Here is a 19,898-nt window from a genome sequence, read left to right as displayed (position 1 = left end):
AGGATGTGAGGCACAAAATGGTTAGCAATGGTTAGCAAGCTGGCCTAGAAACCTAAACGCTGCAGGTTCGATTCCCAGGTAGGACACTTCTGTTGTACTCCCAAGCAAGGTATTTTGCCCAGATTGCCTCAACTGTATAAATGGATATTTTAAGAAATGCAAAAACTGTGCAAGTGGCCCTGGAGAACAGCATCTGCTAACTGCCCGTAATGTAATGCAGTGAAAAAACTCCAACCTGAAAAACTTGCCCTCAATGGAAGATTAGGTTTCTTTACAATATTCGGTTCACATTTTTGAAGAAAGAGACCCCAAAAAAGAACAAATTCATCAGAATATCCAGGATTGGGGGGGGGGGGGGGGTGGATGTGAATCGCGTGACAAAGAATCTTCAAAACAAACTTAAAAAGCAGCAGGAGCCCAGCTTATACCTGCAGAACTTTCAGCAGGAGGTGAAGGAGCTCACTTTAACAGGTAAAGGTGCTTCTTATCCAGGTAAAGCACTAATTGTGGTGGAACAAGAGGCAGCTTGCTGAGTGGTTCATGTGGCCAGGACCCCCAGTAGAGAGGGGCGGGGCTGTGGAAAATCCCAGGTGCAGTGAAGTAATCAGCCTGCTCCACAGGAGCACACCTTGTTATTGTGCCTGTGGGCCCTGCCTTTTTGTTATCAGACTCCAGGAATTTGGGAGGGGGAGGGGCAGCATGTGTGCGAGTTTCCCAATCAAACCCTAGGCCCACCAAGGGGGCGTCCTGCGTTAGTCACTCACTGACTAAGCGGGCTTTGGTGCAGCTAAGCTAATGAAATCCCCTGCTGATTCTACCAACGACAAACCCGCCTACCAGTGTAGGCAGTCCGTACAGGCAACGAGACCAGACAATTTGCAACATGTGCATCATCTCTTTTTTCAACTGTAACAGCCTAATCTGCAACACAAGCCCATAAAACTGGGTGTGACAGCCACAGGTTAGACATTTTAAGTGTCTGTGGTAACACATACAGACTTTTTCCTCCTATGACTAAAGCTTTGCATGTTTCACACAGAGAGACATCAGACTGCTTCAGTTGGCAAACAACCAACAAATTTCTGTTTGGTCAAACGGCATTAAATGACCTTGTTTTTTTTGTTTGTTTTTTTTTTCTGTCTCAAAGGAATTCATCTCTCCAGAACAAGCTTTTCTAGCCTTGTACAGCATGGCCTCAGAACCATTTCAGCCAACAGAAATGCATTTTTAATAGGCATCACTGGGTCCTCACAGCATTAATTACTTGGCACGATTCAATACGCTCGTACACAAATGGTACCTTAATAGTTTTCTCCACTATCCTAGAAGTTGTTCCCCTGCATCCCCCACCATCACCATCACCCCCCCCCCCCCTCCCTCCCCCTAGGCTCATTTTCCTCCCCTGTGAAAACTCAGCAGAGTTCAGCAAACAGAAATAAATGCACAAAGGGCCTCCCCTCACGGCCCAGCCCGGATGCAAACAGATCGATGTGAAGCAGCCGCACCAGCGAAGAGACGATTTCGCTCAGCGCGTTCTCCCGCCGAACACTGGCCCTTTTGTGCCGCAGAAGACCCACCTCAAAACTAAGGCGGGCTACTCGGAGAGATGGCAAAAGCACAAGTTAACGACAGACAGGCCCCAGCGCAACAGTGACGACTGCGAGATGAAGAGGCTCATAATCCGCAGAAAGAAAAGAATATAAATCAAGCAACTAAGATGCACCAAATTAGAGAAAGCAACAGCCTTGTGAGTCCTGTGCTTGTTCATTGCAACGGACTGAGCACACCTTAAGTCATAAACTACATGACTTATAACTCACTAGTGCATTGCACAATGCATTTACCGGCCACTTGCACGGTTATGCACTCAAATTTGTACTAGCCTACTAATTACTTAATGTTTACTGCTTTATATTTTTTGAATTTGTTAATAATGTATCTAGTGCTTATACTGTGGGAGACAGCAGGGACCAAGCATTCCATTGTGCTGGTTACAGGTGCCAAAAAAATTTTGATCATCTGCCTGGCACAAAGGTTACACATCTGTACCACCTACAGATCACCTTCCCTGAGTTCATTTGGAACCTGGCAGTTTTTCCTAAGCAAAGAGCAGAAAGACACAGCTTACACAAGCCATTATCAAGAGGGACACACAGGGAGAAACGATGTGGGGGAAAGCTCGGTTTTTAAGAGGATGTCACTTTGGGAAGACGTTTAGATCACTCACAGACCCTCCGGCACATGGGGAGAGCGCCTCTGATCCCATTACAGAAATGCCTACACAAGTTACATTACATTACAAATATTCTGTCGTAATATCTTTTTTTTTCTAATGTGACAAAACAAAAAAAAATCCTTTTTTTTTTTTCTGTGAATATTTTTTTACATGTTGTACTCAGGGGACCAAACAAGTTCAAATGTGGTTAGCAGAATGTGTTGGTTAACTCCAGAGGGAGGGGCGGGGGTGTAAACAAAGTCCAGGCGGGGTTTTTTTTTCCCCCCTCTCTTCCTCAAACAAAACAGGAATAAATATTGATGGATGATGTTGGACTAGAATGTTGTCAGTTTAAGATAAAAAAAAAAAAAAGGGTCCTGGAAAATAAAGCAAACATTTGCAGAAGTGTTTAATCAAGGCTGAGGTGAGGAGGGGATAAGACACACTGATAAAACAAAAGAAAAAACCTCACACGGCACACCCGCTCAGCTTTCAGCTGTCGCGTACAGCTCTTTTTACACACTGATGTTAAACTGATCGCTAGCGCAGGGAGGCAAAAAAACATTTCAGATGAAATTTGCATTTTCAAGTTAAGTATCAGGCATTTTAACAGTAAAAGTGTCATTCATATTGAATATATTCACAAAGCAGGAGCCCTTATCCAGAGCCATTCACAGATCAGTGAAATGCAACAAAGGCTAGATGTAGCTACTGCAGTCTAGATCAATGTGTGAAGTGTCGCTGTGCCTTCAATGCAGAAATATGCACTTTCACATATATATATATATATATATATAAAATAACTTTAGGTAGAGACAAATGCAGTTGATATGCTATGTGCATTTATTGAATAACAAACCAAAGTATAAACTTTTTTTTCCATCTCTACATACATTCATAACACAAAAAGATGAATTTTACTTATAAAATTTTCTCAGACACGGCTTTCCTCAAAATAACTATCCAATCATTTTTCAAAATGGGAGGTTTAGGAGTGGGAGGGAGGTGGAGGGGTAATGAAATTGAGTGAAATCTTATCTACTTCAAGATTAAACCACAGGTAGCCTAATACCTTTAGCCTGTAGTACAAGTAAAATGGGCACTAAAGTTGCAAGAAATAAGGTAAAGAAGGAGGTGTTAGGCTTAGATGTGCAGGGCCAAGTAAACGTATTGTGGCAAGAAGATTATTCCCAGAGAGAAATTGCAAATAAGCTTAAGATTTCGAGGTGCAGTGTACAGTACATACGCAGAAGGGTCTGGCGGATGGACAGTAACGCAACAGGAGAAGAACAGGAAGATCAAGAGGCACAATACAAATATATTGTGTAGTCAAGCAAAAGAAACCAACAGGAAACTGCACCACAATTACAGGAAGAACTCAATACTACTAGAGAGAAACCAGTTTCTCTGACTATAATGAAATGGCCACTACAATCTGCTGGTCTACAAGAATGTGTATCTGAGAAAAAGCCCTTGCTACGTGCTGTACACAAGAAGAAAATATTCCAGAGGGTCAAGCACCATCAACACTGGAGCAAGAAATATTGGCAGATACACATCCTATTAGACCAGCAGATCATAGCTGCCGTTTCAGAGTAGTCAGGGAAACAGGTTTTGCTCCGGTTGCATTGAGTGCTTCCTGTAGTTGTGGTGCAGTTTTACGACTGTTTATTTTGCTAGACACCACAAGATATTTGTGACATACAAGATATAAGATATATTGTGACAAGTATATATACGGTAAAGGCAGAAAGGAAATATAGCAGAAGCTTAATGCTACATTAATCGTTTTGGTTTATGCTAAATCAATAACAGATTTAGAGCTTTGGAGAAAACTCTGATGTTATCTGAAACCACTCCTGCTCACGTTCTGCCATTTCAACAGCGCACTGAACATGAAACATCTTTTGACCCTTGTGAAAGCAGTTTTTGGCTTTTGCAGACAGGCTAATGCGTGCTGTGTATTATGAGCAGCCTACACTATGCTTCTTCCCGATCTCCGTCAGAAAAACGGATAAACTGCAACTTCTTCAGAATGCAGCAACACCTATGTTTACTAGAACCAAAAATAACAATTTAAATGGCACATGTTACAGCAGTGCTGAAAAACTGGTTAGCGGTGAGTTTTAAAATTGATTTTAACATTATTGTCATGTTGTTTTTAAGAATTCATTGGCCCAACACCAGAATGGAGTACATGAGGTGAAATTTTAGAAAGACACCTAATCTAACCTTGCCTCTGGCTTCAAGTGGTGCAGGTGAGGATGCTTGGAATGTCCCCGTTTGGCTGGGCCGACCATATGCAGCAGGGCTTTGACCACAAGAGGGGCGGAGCTTGGAGTTGGCCCAGTGTGCCACACCCTCCACAGTGCACCCCAAGTCTACACTGCCACCCCATCCACTGAGGGCAAACAAGAGGATGCCAACAAATATCAGGGACAGGGGTGAGGGTTGTACAACAGGAACCATGGGGGATAAATAAAAATTGCCTTTTAAAAAAAAAAAACTGCAACGCCAGAGGGTGGGGAATACATGATACTGTGTGAGAACACATGGCCCCACCTTAAAAATGTTTACCTGTAGGACTTAAGCTGCGAATTTTGTGTGTGCGTGTGGGTGCGTGCGCGCTGTTAAATAAAGGGTTGGGTTTTAAGACGTGGGTTTCCCTGGCTTGACTGAGACTCACATGTGGAAACTTGTGGCTGCATGTGATGCAGCTCCTTAGACCTACTGGGTGGGGCCCACCGCTCCTGTGGTGTGTGTGTGTGTGTGTGTGTGTGTGTGTGTGTGTGTGTATTTCTTGGAGGGGAGGGAGGGTGGGGGGGGGGTGTTCTGGTGTTCTCTTTCACCAGTCGCTCCCCCTGCCTATGCATGCATTTCCCCACTCGTTATTCAGAAGTGACAGTGTGTGTTCATCTCAACCTCCCTTTCCTAATTTATGTCATTTTTGACAGCTGTAGAAAACAGGACATTTTAAATTAAAGTCTAACTCACACTCCTTTCCTTGGAAGAATGAATCTGCAAAGCACTCTAATGCAATCAAAGCCTCGAGCGCCGCTCTTGACAAAGGCCGATTCATTCTTAAGACTTAAGGAGGCAAACAAACATGTACAAAAACAAGAGAGAACAGCACCTTATTTACAACTGAAGACTGACTCACATCTCAGCCTGAAAGAGCCGGTGTGCCACAAACGTCTGCAGTAAATCTGTGTTTATCTCATCTTCACAAAACAAACCGTGCCGTTAAACACGACGCGCCACGTCAGGTTCAGACGCGCACACAACCGAACGGTGTCAAGGGAGGCGCATTATATCCGTTTCTGATGCTCCGACAGGGACAAGCCCAACTTTTTCGGCATAATGCAGCATTGGAAAATGGCTTTTTTTCCCCCCAGACTCCATTTACCTCTTCAACACTCACATCTGACTGAGAACATAGACAAAAGAGAGCGAGTCTCGGGCGCGTAATCCGCTCCCCCCTCAACGTAAAACCCCAAAACAATGCATGTTATTATGCGCACGTAACAAAACCTTCCATTGTGTCAGTGCACAAAAGGGCCGTATGTGCAGCGGTGGCAGCGGTTAATGAGACGGAGTCGGAGACGAGCGCTCTCGCGCACCCACAGAGATGCGCTAGCGCAAGAGAGGGAAGGGGGGAAAAACAGAAGAACATTCAAATCAGCGCCATAACAACCTGTTAGCCCAATGAAACGCTTTAAACGGCCATTTCAGAACATTTTTTTCCACAATCAGCATCGCATTTTCCCAAAGCATTGCAGAAAGCACCGTCGATAGAAAGAAGAGAGTTCTTAGTTACATTGAGCATAGACACTCATGGGTGATAGTTAATCTAAACAGCTATTAATGGAAATATTTAATGATTACAGCCGTTATGAGACTCCCTTCTCAGCCATACTTTAGAATGGATGCACAAATGAGTCCATCAGTGACTAAGTGGCCATTAAATTGCACTGGATGGGCATTCTGGCAGGTCTGCAGCCATTTGGAACACAGTAGTAAAATATTGCTCTGTGTGTAGGAGTGGGGGTCAGTGAGAGGCATGAGGGCCAGAGCATGTTTATTCAGGGTGCACAAGAGGATGTGTGTGTGTGTGTGTGTGTGTGTGTGTGTACCTACCAACCCTCCCCAAAAAGCCCCTTGTCCAACCAGAAAATATTCTGAGAACCCAATACATTCTAATCATTTGGCAGACGGACTCACCCAGGGCACCGTACAGTATAAATAAGAGAAGACGTTTAATCATGATCACCACGGCTTCCGAAATAACAATATTTATGTTGATCATTTCTGCTCATCCTGTTAAGATGCGGTTTGTTATTGCTGTGCCACTTCAAGCACGGCAGTCCTGGGTATGAGGCAGAACAACACACCGCCCTGCTGGCAGCGGTCAACGGGCTAACAGCTCAGCTGACCCGCACACACACAACCAGTGGGGGCCGCTTGGCCCCAGCGCACCACCGCCAATCAGAGAGACCTCTGAAGAGGAAGCCGCAGGGCCCGCCCCGCACAGACGGGCCCGCTAGGCTACAGCTGGCTGGAACCCCAGCAACAGGCCAGACAGCAGCACAACACGCAGCTCTAGATATTATTCCAGGTCTTTTTTTATGTCTTGTTCTATGTCCAAGCAATGAAAGGTGGTAACATGATCGCCACCCAGTCAGACTTGAAGGCTGAAAGTCAGTGGGTTTTGCTTGCACTACACCGTTTTGATCAAATCAGAAAATTAATTGACTGGAAATAAACTAACAAAATTTAATGAAGGAGAATGATAATTCATGACAAATTAAAACAGAGTAATAATTTTGGGGCAAAAGCAGCCAAGCAGCCAATCGCAAGATGCTATAGGTCCTTCTCTTGCCAACAGGAATAGAGCCTAATAAATTATTTCAATTGCAGGCAGCACCAGATTCCTCCAGGATTTGGACCTGCTGGCCCATGAGAGGGAACATCAGGTGCCAGGATAATCTGAGGCGAGGCCAACAGCGAGCCGTCAGCCCATCACAGCTCCTCTACATCTCTCCATCCACAGACCTCGCGCGGAAACACCGCCAAGCGTTATCAGCCACAACCAACGGGACCGAAAACAGAGCAACGGGACATCTGAGCGTGGAAACTTTTCAGTGGAAAAAACACAACTTTTACTTTTTTATTTTTTTTTGAAGTTATCCAAACACCGATACCACAACTTCTTTCATAAACCTTGTTTATTTAGAAATTGCATCAACCAGAGAAAACAACCATGACCTGCTGTTATAGATCAGAGAAGAGCTGCATGCTTCAGGAACACTGCAGATAATCACCGATTCTCTTTGATAGTCATTTTCGAGATCACATCACCCACTTAAGAGGGTCAGATTATTTCCACAAGGAACATTTTAGCTGTGTGAATATGCAACTAGAGTAGCTCTCCCTTAAGAATGCATTCAGACTCTTTTAGACTTTCAATCTGTAGAGGTGAATTTCTGTTACTTACAAATGTAGTACGTTCGCCTTTTTAGCATGTTGCACTGCAATAGAAATTTGGAGCCCCTCTCTTCAAACCCAAGCCTCAGGGGAACAGACATGTTGTAATCAAGCACAAGTCGATGTGGTTTCAGCTTAGGGTATAAACAAAATCTGTGAAACGCTCTGCCCTACAGGCGACGGGTCTGAGGCTTAGTTAAGTGCTGTACCCTTCCTTAAGATTTCTGGTCTGCTGGTCACCCACTCAGGTGTGACCTGCAGTATTCCAGGTGAGCCCCTGACACGAAGCACCAGGTGTGTGTGCACTCTGAGCAGTGCCGATTGGCAGATACTAACACGTTGAATGGTTGGCTCCAAGCAGGAGGGCGCAGAGAGAACCAAAGCCCCCCCCCCCCCCCCCCAATTTCACTAATGCTGGAAGCCTCTCAGAGCTCCTGTTGGATTGGCTTTAATCACAGCAGCCAGAAAACCTCTTTTCAAAACAGTCTGCGATGAAACGAGAAGAGGGAGCAGCGAGACAACACCTGAAATGAAACCGTCCAATAGCCCGAGAGGATCAACCTGATATTCTGCCTCACTGAAAAAAAAAAAAAAAAAAAGGAAAAACCTGCCAATTTAAATAATAGAACTCCCATCTGCTTGGCTTAAAAAGCCCGTTTTTGGAGCATCTTGATAAGAGACGGTACTGGGACAGCATGCAGTAAATCAATCTGCCTCTGCACAACACGGTCCCAGACGAGATCTTCACGGATGAAACAGGAGGATAGAGTTTAAACATGTCCGCCGTGTCAATTCCTTTTGAAGCTCACTTCCACTTTCGTCCACTTCTTTTTTTTTTTTCCCTTAATCAAATTCATTTGTTCTACTTTAGTCCAATTATTTGAAGCTGACAATGGCAGGTTTAATTAGGGTGCTTCTGACCCAAGCAGCAATTCTCAGCTTGAAAACAGAAAAGTAGTACTACTATTATTCTGATACTAAATAATGAGAGCAGGAGACAGAGCAGGTGCTTCAAGCAATCTCTTCAAAGGCTCTGTGCATTCCATTAAAGAGTGCAATTATGTAAAAGGTCTTACCTTTTAAGTGCATCTTAAGAAAAATGTTACTGTTGAAATACATTACCAGTGAAATAACTTTTTCTGACTTAAGGCCAAGTTCAGTCTAATTGCAACACATTTTGGCCTTATATACAAAATAACTATTTTGTTCCTTGCCTATATGCTTGCTTAGGGGGGTTAACTTATTGAAAGGAATCGAGACAGTTGGGCAGTGGTGCAGGTTTGCTGCTATGGTTTATCCACATTCTGGCATCAGTGTGCAACATTCCCCAGTCCTGGAGAAATAAGCAATGAACACATTCTTTATTTCTAACTCCACTTAAAAAGTTGCCTTTTCCCCCCTCCACTCAAGGTATGTGCAGGTGCAGGATACTGTGAAATTTTAAAGTCTTTTTTTCTATATTTAAGTGTTGATTTTGTGTAAGCTCCTGTCCCCAGAGTGTTCTTTGAAGCTGGTCTGGCCTCTTCCTCTTTGAGTCTAGCACACCACTAAAACAGACACATTTTACAATTCCGCACAATAAGACACAAGCCAGCTTCGTGAGATGGAGAAGGTTTTATAAAATGTGTAATACCATGATTTGCAAATGTAATTTCATATATTCCACAGAGAGAAATGGTGTAATGCATCCTGGGATTTTATGAAGGTTAGATTGCCAGGAGTAGGTTTGAAACCATAAGAGAACTTCAGGAGCTTGTGTTTCATGATCATCAAACCAAAATGATGAACATTACAGAATTTTATCATAATAACCAAGTCAGCATTGAGCAATAAACTGAATTTGAACCTATTTTTTCTTTTTTAGATAACCACAACATCTACTGACAGTTCTTCAGAGTAGCTAAAAGTTTTGTAAGAATAACAGAAAATCCTTAACTTTTTCCTGAAAGGAAGTAAAAAGGATTAAGTGTCCAACAGTATGATTAAATCTGGCATGTGTAGCACAACTCCCCAGAATCAGTGCCAGTCCATGATTGAGGGGCAGAGGGAATGTAATACTTCCAGCAGATAGCAGGGTATTGCAGAACCAGAGTCCCGTGCCTTTCTAGTGTGGGGAAGCGAATACTCCGCAAGAGAAGCCGTTTTCATTAACAAATTCAGCGCACCATCCTCTGGCTCTCACTCAGAGACCCAGTGAGACTTCAGCTCCTCGTTAAACCGTATTATAATTGCGCTTTGGCCAGCAGTCGCCGCAAATATGAGACCAGAATAGAATATTAGGCTGTGATCCCGCCTCAGATTTCTGCCCAGCACTGAGTTTTTGTGTTTCCCTATGATTTTGGGCTTCACAAGCAGAGGACTGAGAAAACGTTTTGCACTGTTTGTTGTCATTCGGACATGTTTGGGCTTCTCCATTTTTAATAGGACAAATCTACACAACCTCTATTGCTACTACATTACATTAAATTGTTTGGCAGATGCTTTTATCCAAAGCGATGTACAATAGGTGCATACCGAAGGTTGGAAAAACTACAAAACACAGGACCGATAAGGTACAACACTCATTGTGTAACATTTATTCATAACAATGAACATGTTAAGTCCAGTTCACACAGTAAGCATAGGCTAGGTCAGAGAGTACTGTTAAGTCAAACTAGGAGACATGGCAATGAGTTACAACATCAAGATAACGATAGAAGTTCAATATAAGTGCTAGATACTACTACAGTGAAGATTTGTATGCAATGTTAATTTTAAAAGTGTTTTTTGAAAGACGTCTGAAAAGTTTCAAAGATTATGCATTTTGCATAATGTCATATACACTATAACAGGTCACAGCTTTTTTCTAAACATTTAAAAGTTGTGGGTTTGACGTTTTAAAAAATGAAACACAAAATTTCTAAAATAATTCAAAAGACTATAGAAGCAAAATAGTTTTGAGTCAGCCAGTAGTCTCGTTTTCATTTTTTTTTTTTTTTTTTTTTTAATCGAGGCTCTATTTTTTAGATAAAAGAACTCAAATTTCATAATAGCCCATTTTGTGGACAGCAGTCACATGTTAGTGCCACAATGCAGCCCCCAAATACATTCATGAAACTTGACTTTTCCTCAGCATCACTAAATACATTAATTGTTATTTTCTTCACACAGTTTGCACACAGCGCTCGCTTCGATGGGAAGCCCAACATAAAGAAATGCTGCCGCTCTGCAGTCGGAGGAAATTTAAACCACTCTGTCCACGTCCTCCCTTTTTCAGGGCCTCACGCACAGCTCTGCACAAACACTGAGGGACAGCCTACATTTCCTGCCAGGTCAACCAAAAACCCATTTGGACTCTGAACATACATATTTAATAGCACTGTGCCCAAACAGACAGGGCAGTAAACAGTGTTGTTTAATTGAGTCTTAACCCTGCTCTAAATCTTTCATACAGTAAATGTGTAACCAATGTGTTTTTCCCCTCCTTTTCAGTGGTGTAATGGAACACTTGCGTGAAGGGGGAAGAGATTTGATTGGCTCCTCTCAAATGCAATGCTTCTCTGAAGTTAACAAAATGGAAAACAGTTGTCAGTTTGTTTGGCCGTGTGTTACAGTGTATTCAAAATGTTTTCAAAAATGGACCACACTTTTGGAAAAGCACACATGAAAACAAAGGCTATAAGATAAATCACACAAGCATATGGTTTCATAAACAGCCTACATGCACATACTTAGCCAGCATGTTTTTCCATGAGGATTTGAGAACTTCAATGTCAACAAAGGCAATGAGATGCCCTTCTTAATTAAACCGGTCTTTGATTTATCCTCAAGCTCGCAAATCATGTATACAAATCATCAAATGTAAAAGTTAACAATAATTTTCCTTCACTAATGCAAATTACTATTTGACCACAGCATTCTTTCAACAGAAGTGAAAGACGCGGCCTTTGTACATAATAAAAGAGGAAATAAGTAACCCAGAACTGAAGAAAAGGATGTAGTGTTCGGAGGACAAATGTTCGACAACAGAAAGAGGAGATCATTGAGACAGACCTTTGCTGCCATCTGGTGGATAATTACCTGCATCTGTGTGGAACTTCACCTAAACCAGGAGTGCACAACTCCGGTCCTGGAAGGCTGGCCAGCGTGCTGGTTTTTTTCTCGACAAAATAGCTAGTACACTGCTGTACTTAACCAATTCTGTAAATTCTTTAGGATACACTTGCAGTCTGTGCCTGTAATGGTACTGCGGCTGTAGCTGGATCTGACAATTATAGTATCTTCATCTGACAAATGTCAGATAAGATTGAGCTAATTAAATAATTTAGAGTAGAACTTGGCACAAAATCCTGAAACGGATCGACCCTTGTTGTGCACCGCTGATCTAAACTTGGGATGTGAAGAATCCGTTTCATTCAGGCCATAAAAGACTGCTTATTTTAAAACGTGCTTTAAAATAACAGCTGGCATAAATTGCGGCAATCATGTAAAGTAGTTTACCCCAGTCATTCAAATTCACGCATAGCGTACACTCCATATGTAGCCTAACAGGCAATAACATGCAATGGTATCGGAAGGAAAGTTTGCGAATTAAGTAGACTACAGTAACCTCTGATATTGAAATGCAACACGCCATCACAAATGCATAACCTAGTGCAAAGTTCACAAATCTCTCGATCATTCACTATCAGTCCAATTCCGTACCCCTATTTACACCCAAAAATGCGTTGCCATTCATGAACCGAACACAAGAGGTCAAAACAACACGATCTGATACCCGTAATCTCACCTGCATCTCACATGGACAGTGAAATAGGCTACAGCTAATAAAACTCCATAAAGATATTTTTGTTCCTTTAATGATAACAAAACTGGAAACCATCCATAGTTCCAGAGAATCACTCAAATTGTCTTCCTTGTACAATTGCGGCACACCGAATTAAAGTTTAGTTGCATGCTGCAATTAAGAATTGGCCCATATGCGCTATTTTAATATTCGATTATCAAAAAATACTTCCAATTATGTAAAGTAAGCACCTCTATTCGTTTGATTTGTTTTCCTTTTATTCAACCACGGTAGTTATTTGCCTCTTTAGCGTGTCAGTTGGCTACAGCTTAAACCCAGATGCAGGGATACATTTAATCATGCAATTTATGTAACAGTCAACTTTACTCACCCACAACAAGCTTTTCCTTTCACAAATATATCTGTGGTGGCCGTTCCCATTTGGTTTGTCAGATGGGGAAAATATATTACTCGGTAATTCTCCAGAGAACAGGTAACAGCTCATGGACATGCCCCAACATGACCTGGAAGTTCAACAGTCTGATACACTGGCCCCTACCCAAAGTGAATTTCACTACCGATTTCCACCGGCAACGTTTATAGCGTGGGCTATTTTATTCAAATTCCTGTGACTTCGGCAATCAGGCGAGAGCAGTCAACTGCAGAATTTTAATATAGACCGGATAAAACATTAGAAAAAAAATATGATTGTATGGCCCGCCAACCCAACTACAAGCATTCTCTCAGATTATGTAAAGTTATTGTTGTTGTTGCTTTTGTTGTTAAATATGTAGGCTAATATTAAAATATTATTATATTTACAACATCACAAGGGTTATTGTAATTACACTAAAAAATGTGGGTTGTTTTTTCAAGCCAAATGCTAGGTTAAACCTGCTGGGTCATTTGTCTAAATTGTTTCAATGATTCTTGGGTTGTTTGGTTTAATCCCACAGGCTTGGTAGTGGCTGGGTCAGCCTCAGTGCAGCTGCTAAAAATGCCCTTATCCTGCTTGTCTGTTCAAATTCATAAACTCATTCTCCACAGCATCGTCAATAATTCATCATGGCATTTTGTAATCACTAGATAGACTATAGCTGTAACTATACAGCTAGTCTACATAAAGGTCAAGGCAGTAGTTTTATTTTGTTTTATTAAGTTATACAGAAAATTGTGAAAACACGTTGTTATAGCTACACAGAGGCCACAACTGTAACAGCTGTTACATGTATAAGGACAGGTATTACCATCAACCCAGCATCCCATTTTTGGTAACCTAACATCCAAGTCCCGTAAGAATACACTCCGAAAGCCACACTAACTTTTCAAGGACATATAGCCTAACTTTCTTAAATTATGTATGATTTGATTTATTTTGGAAAAAAATAAAGCCTTATATCAGAAAATTACTTCCGGAACAGATTCTTACTTAGTAATTAAAAAAAAAAAATATTTGGAAATATTTCTCGCAAGGTTATCACGTTGCTCCGTTCCTTTGGGAGGTGTCAGAGGACTGAATTGTAGGCCTACATGTACAAACCTGAAATGGCCATGGTCGCATTGTTCATTAAGTTATTGAACGTGTTACATTTATCGAGCGTTACATTTATGGCGACTCTCCCCTAGTAGTAGCAGAAGCAATAATGTTACATGTCAGCAGCTGTCAATTTCTTGAGAAAACAACAATTCCTCACTGTCAATACAATGAAAGGAATCCGTGTCCGAGTAGGCTACCGTTGAGTCGTGTAGAATGGAGGACCGTATCTTGAGAATAATTAATTATCCACGCCCTAATTTACATTGGTGTTATTATTCTCATTACATTGTCAAATTGGTGCCATGGATCGCATTATCACAATCGTTCCTTTCGACTGCTTTCAGACCCTGCGATGAGTGGTTCCCTAATTGGCCCAGGGCAAGTAGCATACTTAGGAATACTTTAATCCCGTGATCCCCTGTCATAAGGTTTCCCCCTCATTTCTTTTTAAAGGATGGTTTTTCTTGTTAAGAAAATCATCTATCTTGCAGCCTGCGTAGAAATAACTTGAGAGGTGCATGAGAATTTGTGAGGGGCTTACGACCAGCCAAACCTGGGGTTTTAGCTGGCTTAGTGTAAGAGTCTCATGACTTTCTCCATCATTTCATACCATCTCTGTTTTTGAATTCAGGGACTATGGATAAAAACACATTTTTGCACAAGAGGAAGAAAAGAAAGGAAGTGTTATTTTATATCGCCTTAGTGCTACTCCTCATATACAGTGCGGTCCACTTAATATTCAAAGTTGCAGCAACTTCTCGAGAGCTTAGTTCCCCTAGAATTCGCCGGGATTTGGGTAAGTGTCAGTTGATGACAAGTGGCTTATGAATCGTGTTATTCAATTCGATGGGGACTGTAATTGCTGTTTGAAATCAATTTGAACAGCTACTTCAACGCCTGGGCAGAGGATCAAAGGGTCGGTCCTCTGCGACGAATCAACACTAGTGTTAGTTTTATGATTAGGCCGGTATTTATTTCATTATTGTTTGTATTTTGCAACTGCATAAATAATTGTATCGCTGTAATTTCGTTGTTTCGGAAATATGCACCTCTTTAAAGTAATTTTTAATGTGATGGTCAATTCATTTTCTTTTATAGGTGTAATGTAATGTAATGTGTAATTTTGGATGTTATTTTATTTTATTTGAGTTTGCGATTATAGCATCATTTTGGCATGTAGCCTACTACCGCGGTCGACTAAATTGCGTTGACTAAATTTAATAACAATCTCTTATTTTTAGTAATTTAGTCTATATATCTAGTATCCCTCTTCTTGTCCTTACAGAAAATGAAACGCAATGCGTACAACCACAATCTTCGGAATTTCCAGAAGGGTTCTTCACCAAACAGGAAAGGAAGGACGGCGGGATTATTATATATTTTATTATTATTTTTTACATGTTTCTGGCTGTGTCGATTGTCTGCGATGATTACTTCCTGCCGTCTCTCGAGCTTATCAGTGAACGTAAGTACCTATTTGAAATGGGCTATTGATTGACGCATTTTATGACTGTAAACTGACAGAACATTCTCATGAACGTGTTGCACATCCGTTTGCTTGTTCGTTACTCATACAGGCCGTACTTTTCCTTCAGGTCTCGGACTTTCTCAAGACGTCGCGGGTGCAACTTTTATGGCTGCGGGCAGCTCAGCACCAGAGCTGGTCACCGCATTTTTAGGTAACAAACTTGTTAGGTAGCCTAGTACTGCGTAGGCGACCTATTATCGATTCGCGTGTCAGGTAGCCTACGTTTGCACTGGGTTGTCACCACGTTATACACTCTGTTAACCAGAGTATGCAGATGTGATTATAAACGAGACTGACTGGGTAGGTTCGACTATTAAGCCGACACAAACGAATATTAGACATCCTAGAAATAATTAGTCAGAGTACCTGTTACAAGTGCTAGTACCACATATCAAAATTCTGTGTTAAGTCAGCTCATACACAGTAAAATGCCCAGTTTTAATTTAAAGCTGAGCAGACGTGTCCAATAGGGACCATTTGTGCTCTGTAAGAGTTGATAACTTTGAGTATTTTACTGTGTATGCGCCCAATTGGAACTATGTGCACTCCTTGCGAGTTAATTGGATTCTGACAGAGTTCATTTCATACAGAAAGTTTGGCTGTGTGGTAGTATTGCAGTAATTGTATTAATTATGCATTGTTCATTCACTCATTCTTCCACAGGAGTGTTTGTCACAAAGGGAGACATTGGGATCAGCACTATAGTGGGTTCTGCAGTCTACAACCTTCTTGGTATTTGTGCAGCCTGTGGTCTCCTTACCTCTGTGGTATGTAATGTTAAGGTCGGCTGGACGCACTTACAAATTTGGGTCAAGCCTTTGTGTGATTGGGTCAACCAAACAGCAAGGAGATGAGTGGGGCCTGTGTTAAATATTGTCTGGTTCTTCTCATCTTCACCATGACTCATTTGGAATTCTATCACAGGGTAGTAAAAATGTGAAGCCATTATGACATTTATGTTTACAAGTGGATTTTATAGCTGTGTCACAACTACCCAAAACCAGTGGCAGTGTGATTGATGCATCATGTGCCTCTGTGCTTTTGTATCTCCTCCACCAGGAATGCCACAAGGTCAGGAATTGTAAAATGCTCTTCACATCTTTCCCCCATGTTAAAATTCTGCTAACATCCTCCTCCTCAGGTTGGACGGCTTACCTGCTGGCCTTTGTTCCGAGACTGCATTGCATATGCGATAAGCGTTGCGGCTGTGATTGCCATTATCTCAGATAACAAGGTGTACTGGTAAGTCTCTCTTTTTGTTCCTGACTTCCTCAGTACTGATAAAGATCATAACACGGCCAAGTTTTATTGAACCACTCCAAGAGCCGACATACATTCATGCTGTACTTTTCCCTCAAACAAACAACAATCCATAGGTTTCCATATATATATATATATATAGCCTATTTTGTCTTTTAATGGAAAAGCAATACCTTGCTCACGCACCGGGTCTTACTAAATTCCCTTCTCATTTACACTCCTGAGAAACATCTTGCCACATTGTGAATGAAACATTCTCTTCTGTTCTCAGATTCATCAGGGGCATAAATAGTTGCTCTGGGCTTCGATGCCTTGGCTCACTCAGGTACATAGACTGGCAGTTTGTTTAGTTGACATGGAACACACAGAGGGTTACAGCTCAATAATAAGTACAGCTATCCCTGCACACTGACATTAGACACAGATAAGGCTTTGGACTTCCCTCGTCTTTTTCCACGACCACTGTCTTCCATGTTCCAGGTATGACGCAGCATGCCTGTTGCTGGTGTACGGGGTGTACATAGTCGTGCTGTGCTTCGACTTTCGCATCAACGGCTACATGATGCGCAAGTTCAGCCCCTGCTGTGGCTGTCTGACGAAGTCCATGGAGGACAGCGGAGAGCAGCAGCCCCTGATTGGCTGGAATGAGCAGAACAGCATGCTGACACACCAGCGCTCTAGGACCGACAGCGGAATATTTCAGGACGACTCAGGCTACTCCCACCTCTCCCTCAGCCTGCACGGACTCAACGAGATTGCAGAGGGTGAGCTGGCCAGACCAGGTTCCTGTCCTTCAAATTTAAAAATATCACTGTTACAACCAATAAAATAGTATCACCCAATTTAGCTATTCTACAAGTGGCCAAAAATGGTAATTTCTTTTTCACAATTACAAGTTTGTGTTTGGGAACTCTGCTTCCTCGATTACCAGTACTAATTGTTGCATCAGCATTAGAATGTTTAGTTAAGAAAATTCTAAGCACATATTTGTGATCTTGCACCTTAAAGGGTTAAACGTATACCTTTCAGATGGCTGCTGGGTAGCTGTTCCAGTGAGCATGTGACCTACAGTCTGGTTGGGAGCCATCAAAGCCACTGTTTTTACTGTTGTAGACATACAAATACTAAATCATGCTGCAATTAACACATTTCAGTAAACAGCACTTAGTTTCAAATGACTGTTTTTAAGATTTTGTTTAAACACACAGCAATCTTAAAAATGGTAAATTTGAAGCAATTACCTGAGTACTGCAGGTTTTTCATCTGTTCCTCCTTTATCTGCAGCAGATCATCGTAGTGTCTTCGCCATGCCAGAGAACGACCTGAAGAGAATCCTGTGGGTGCTGTCGCTGCCAACCATCCTGCTCCTGTACCTGACCGTGCCAGACTGCCGAAGAAGGTTCTGGAAGCGCTGCTTCATGCTGACATTCTTTATGTCTGCACTGTGGATCTCAGCTTTCACCTACATACTGGTCTGGATGGTCACTGTAGTGGGTAAATATACTGTGCACACTGGAGTGGATGGTGACATACTGGTGTAATTTGTTTATTTACATAATACCTCCAGGTCTTTAAAACAAAAAGCTACATGCATGCAAAAGACCTACATCTCAGCTGGCGTCCTCAACTGGCTTTAAGACTGCGGTTCTCAAATCAAACGCCCTGTCTTTGAGAGAGTGGACATGCAAACATAGCATCTGTCTGGTTTTGATATTAAAACAGCAACAGTGGGGGGAAAAAAACAATGAAGTATTCAACAGAACTCTTCCTGCTAGCAGTGCAAGGAGAAATCACATGGCCTAAGTTGGGAGAATAACTTCAGGGAAGTTTTGGGGGGGGGGGGGGGGGGTTGATAATCACATGCGGATTCAAATTCTTGAAATGCCGTTGTTGTGTCCTGGGGGATTAGCACAGGCCTTCGTCCCGAGTCAGACCTGCCTCTCCGTTAGCATGGGATTAAGGTCTGCTCAGCCTCATGGGATGCCATGTGACGCCAGGAGACGTGGTAGAGCATAATAGGATTATTATCAAACCAGTGCTCACAGACTCACATGGGAAAGTGAGGGAAGTGTTACTACACGAGCAGGACCCCCCCCCTCCATTCACCAGGAAACTATGCTCTCCTCTCGCGTCCATCATCCCACTGACCCCATACAACGTGATCACTTCAGACTCACGTTCAACCGAGACCATGCGCAGCCATGTTCAATACGAATCTCTGAGACAGGGTTGAGATGCCAAACTCAAGGCATTTAAAAAAATGAATTTATACATTTATTTTCGAATTTTACTTATTACTGTCCTTTCAAAAAAAAAAATTAATTGTAGATCACTGATCTTTGTATCTTCGGTATAGTTCCTCTTATTCAGTGAGCCAATCAATGTAAATATCTGAGAATCAGCTCAACAAGCAAAATTGAGAGTAGCCATTTGCAACCTCAATGGCACCACCAGCCCATGTTTTGCCTTAAACAGGAGAAACGCTGGGAGTTCCGGACACGGTGATGGGCCTGACACTCTTGGCAGCCGGCACCAGCATCCCCGACACAGTGGCTAGCGTGATGGTGGCAAGAGAAGGTACAACAACCTGCATACACCGCTAAAGGGCGCTAACCAGTTTCATTTTAAATGGCATCGGTCACATAATTCCTAGCACATATTCTGATTGGTGGATTCCCTCTTTACTACAGGCAAGGCAGACATGGCGATGTCCAACATAGTGGGGTCCAACGTGTTCGACATGCTGTGCCTGGGGCTTCCCTGGTTCATAAAGACTGTGTTTGTGGACACGTCATCCCCTGTGGAGGTGAACAGCACGGGGTTGATCTACACCGCCTGCACCCTCCTCCTCTCCATCGTCTTCCTCTTCGTGGCCGTGCACCTGAACGGGTGGAGGCTGGACTGGAAGCTGGGCGTGTCGAGCCTGGTCCTCTACCTGCTCTTCGCCACCCTGTCCATCCTGTACGAGCTGGGGATCATCGGCAACAACCCCATACGGGCCTGCGGCGACTAAGCCCCGCCCAGGTCGGAGCCGCGTTCGGGAAACCGCGGTCACGCCGACGAACTTCATCTGGCCTTATCTCCGACACGCCCACCTCTCCTCAGCACG

At 42.6% G+C, this 19,898-nt stretch overlaps 1 protein-coding gene and 1 long non-coding RNA gene across 2 annotated transcripts in view; one reads left to right on the top strand and one right to left on the bottom strand.

Moving 5' to 3' along the window:
• The window catches only part of LOC118215228, a 31,144-nt gene extending 18,111 nt beyond the window's left edge, over nucleotides 1–13,033 (bottom strand). The window contains exon 1 of the long non-coding RNA XR_004762793.1: nucleotides 12,856–13,033. This is a non-coding gene — a long non-coding RNA (uncharacterized LOC118215228). The remainder of the gene's footprint in view (nucleotides 1–12,855) is intronic.
• A 1,479-nt stretch (nucleotides 13,034–14,512) lies between these two features.
• slc24a5 (solute carrier family 24 member 5) lies at nucleotides 14,513–19,802 on the top strand. The gene is made up of 9 exons (XM_035396412.1): nucleotides 14,513–14,797; nucleotides 15,287–15,466; nucleotides 15,597–15,680; nucleotides 16,193–16,296; nucleotides 16,671–16,771; nucleotides 17,270–17,553; nucleotides 18,077–18,283; nucleotides 19,265–19,366; nucleotides 19,480–19,802. Exons 1-9 carry the CDS (start codon nucleotides 14,638–14,640, stop codon nucleotides 19,800–19,802), a joined length of 1,545 nt encoding a protein of 514 aa, XP_035252303.1. The 5' UTR covers nucleotides 14,513–14,637.
• Nucleotides 19,803–19,898: the final 96 nt, after the last annotated feature.

Source organism: Anguilla anguilla, chromosome 16 (genome assembly GCF_013347855.1).
Source record: "Anguilla anguilla isolate fAngAng1 chromosome 16, fAngAng1.pri, whole genome shotgun sequence".
Taxonomy (NCBI): domain Eukaryota; kingdom Metazoa; phylum Chordata; class Actinopteri; order Anguilliformes; family Anguillidae; genus Anguilla; species Anguilla anguilla.
The sequence above is the reverse complement of the archived record's forward strand: the minus strand, read 5'-3'. Positions and strand labels throughout refer to the sequence as shown.

Excerpts from the sequence above, each read along its gene's own strand:
- slc24a5 (XM_035396412.1), top strand. The coding sequence starts at position 14,638 with ATGGATAAAAACACATTTTTGCACAAGAGGAAGAAAAGAAAGGAAGTG. Across the intron at positions 15,467-15,596 it reads TCTCGAGCTTATCAGTGAAC|GTCTCGGACTTTCTCAAGAC; the intron begins GTAAGTACCTAT and ends CTTTTCCTTCAG. Across the intron at positions 15,681-16,192 it reads GCTGGTCACCGCATTTTTAG|GAGTGTTTGTCACAAAGGGA; the intron begins GTAACAAACTTG and ends ATTCTTCCACAG.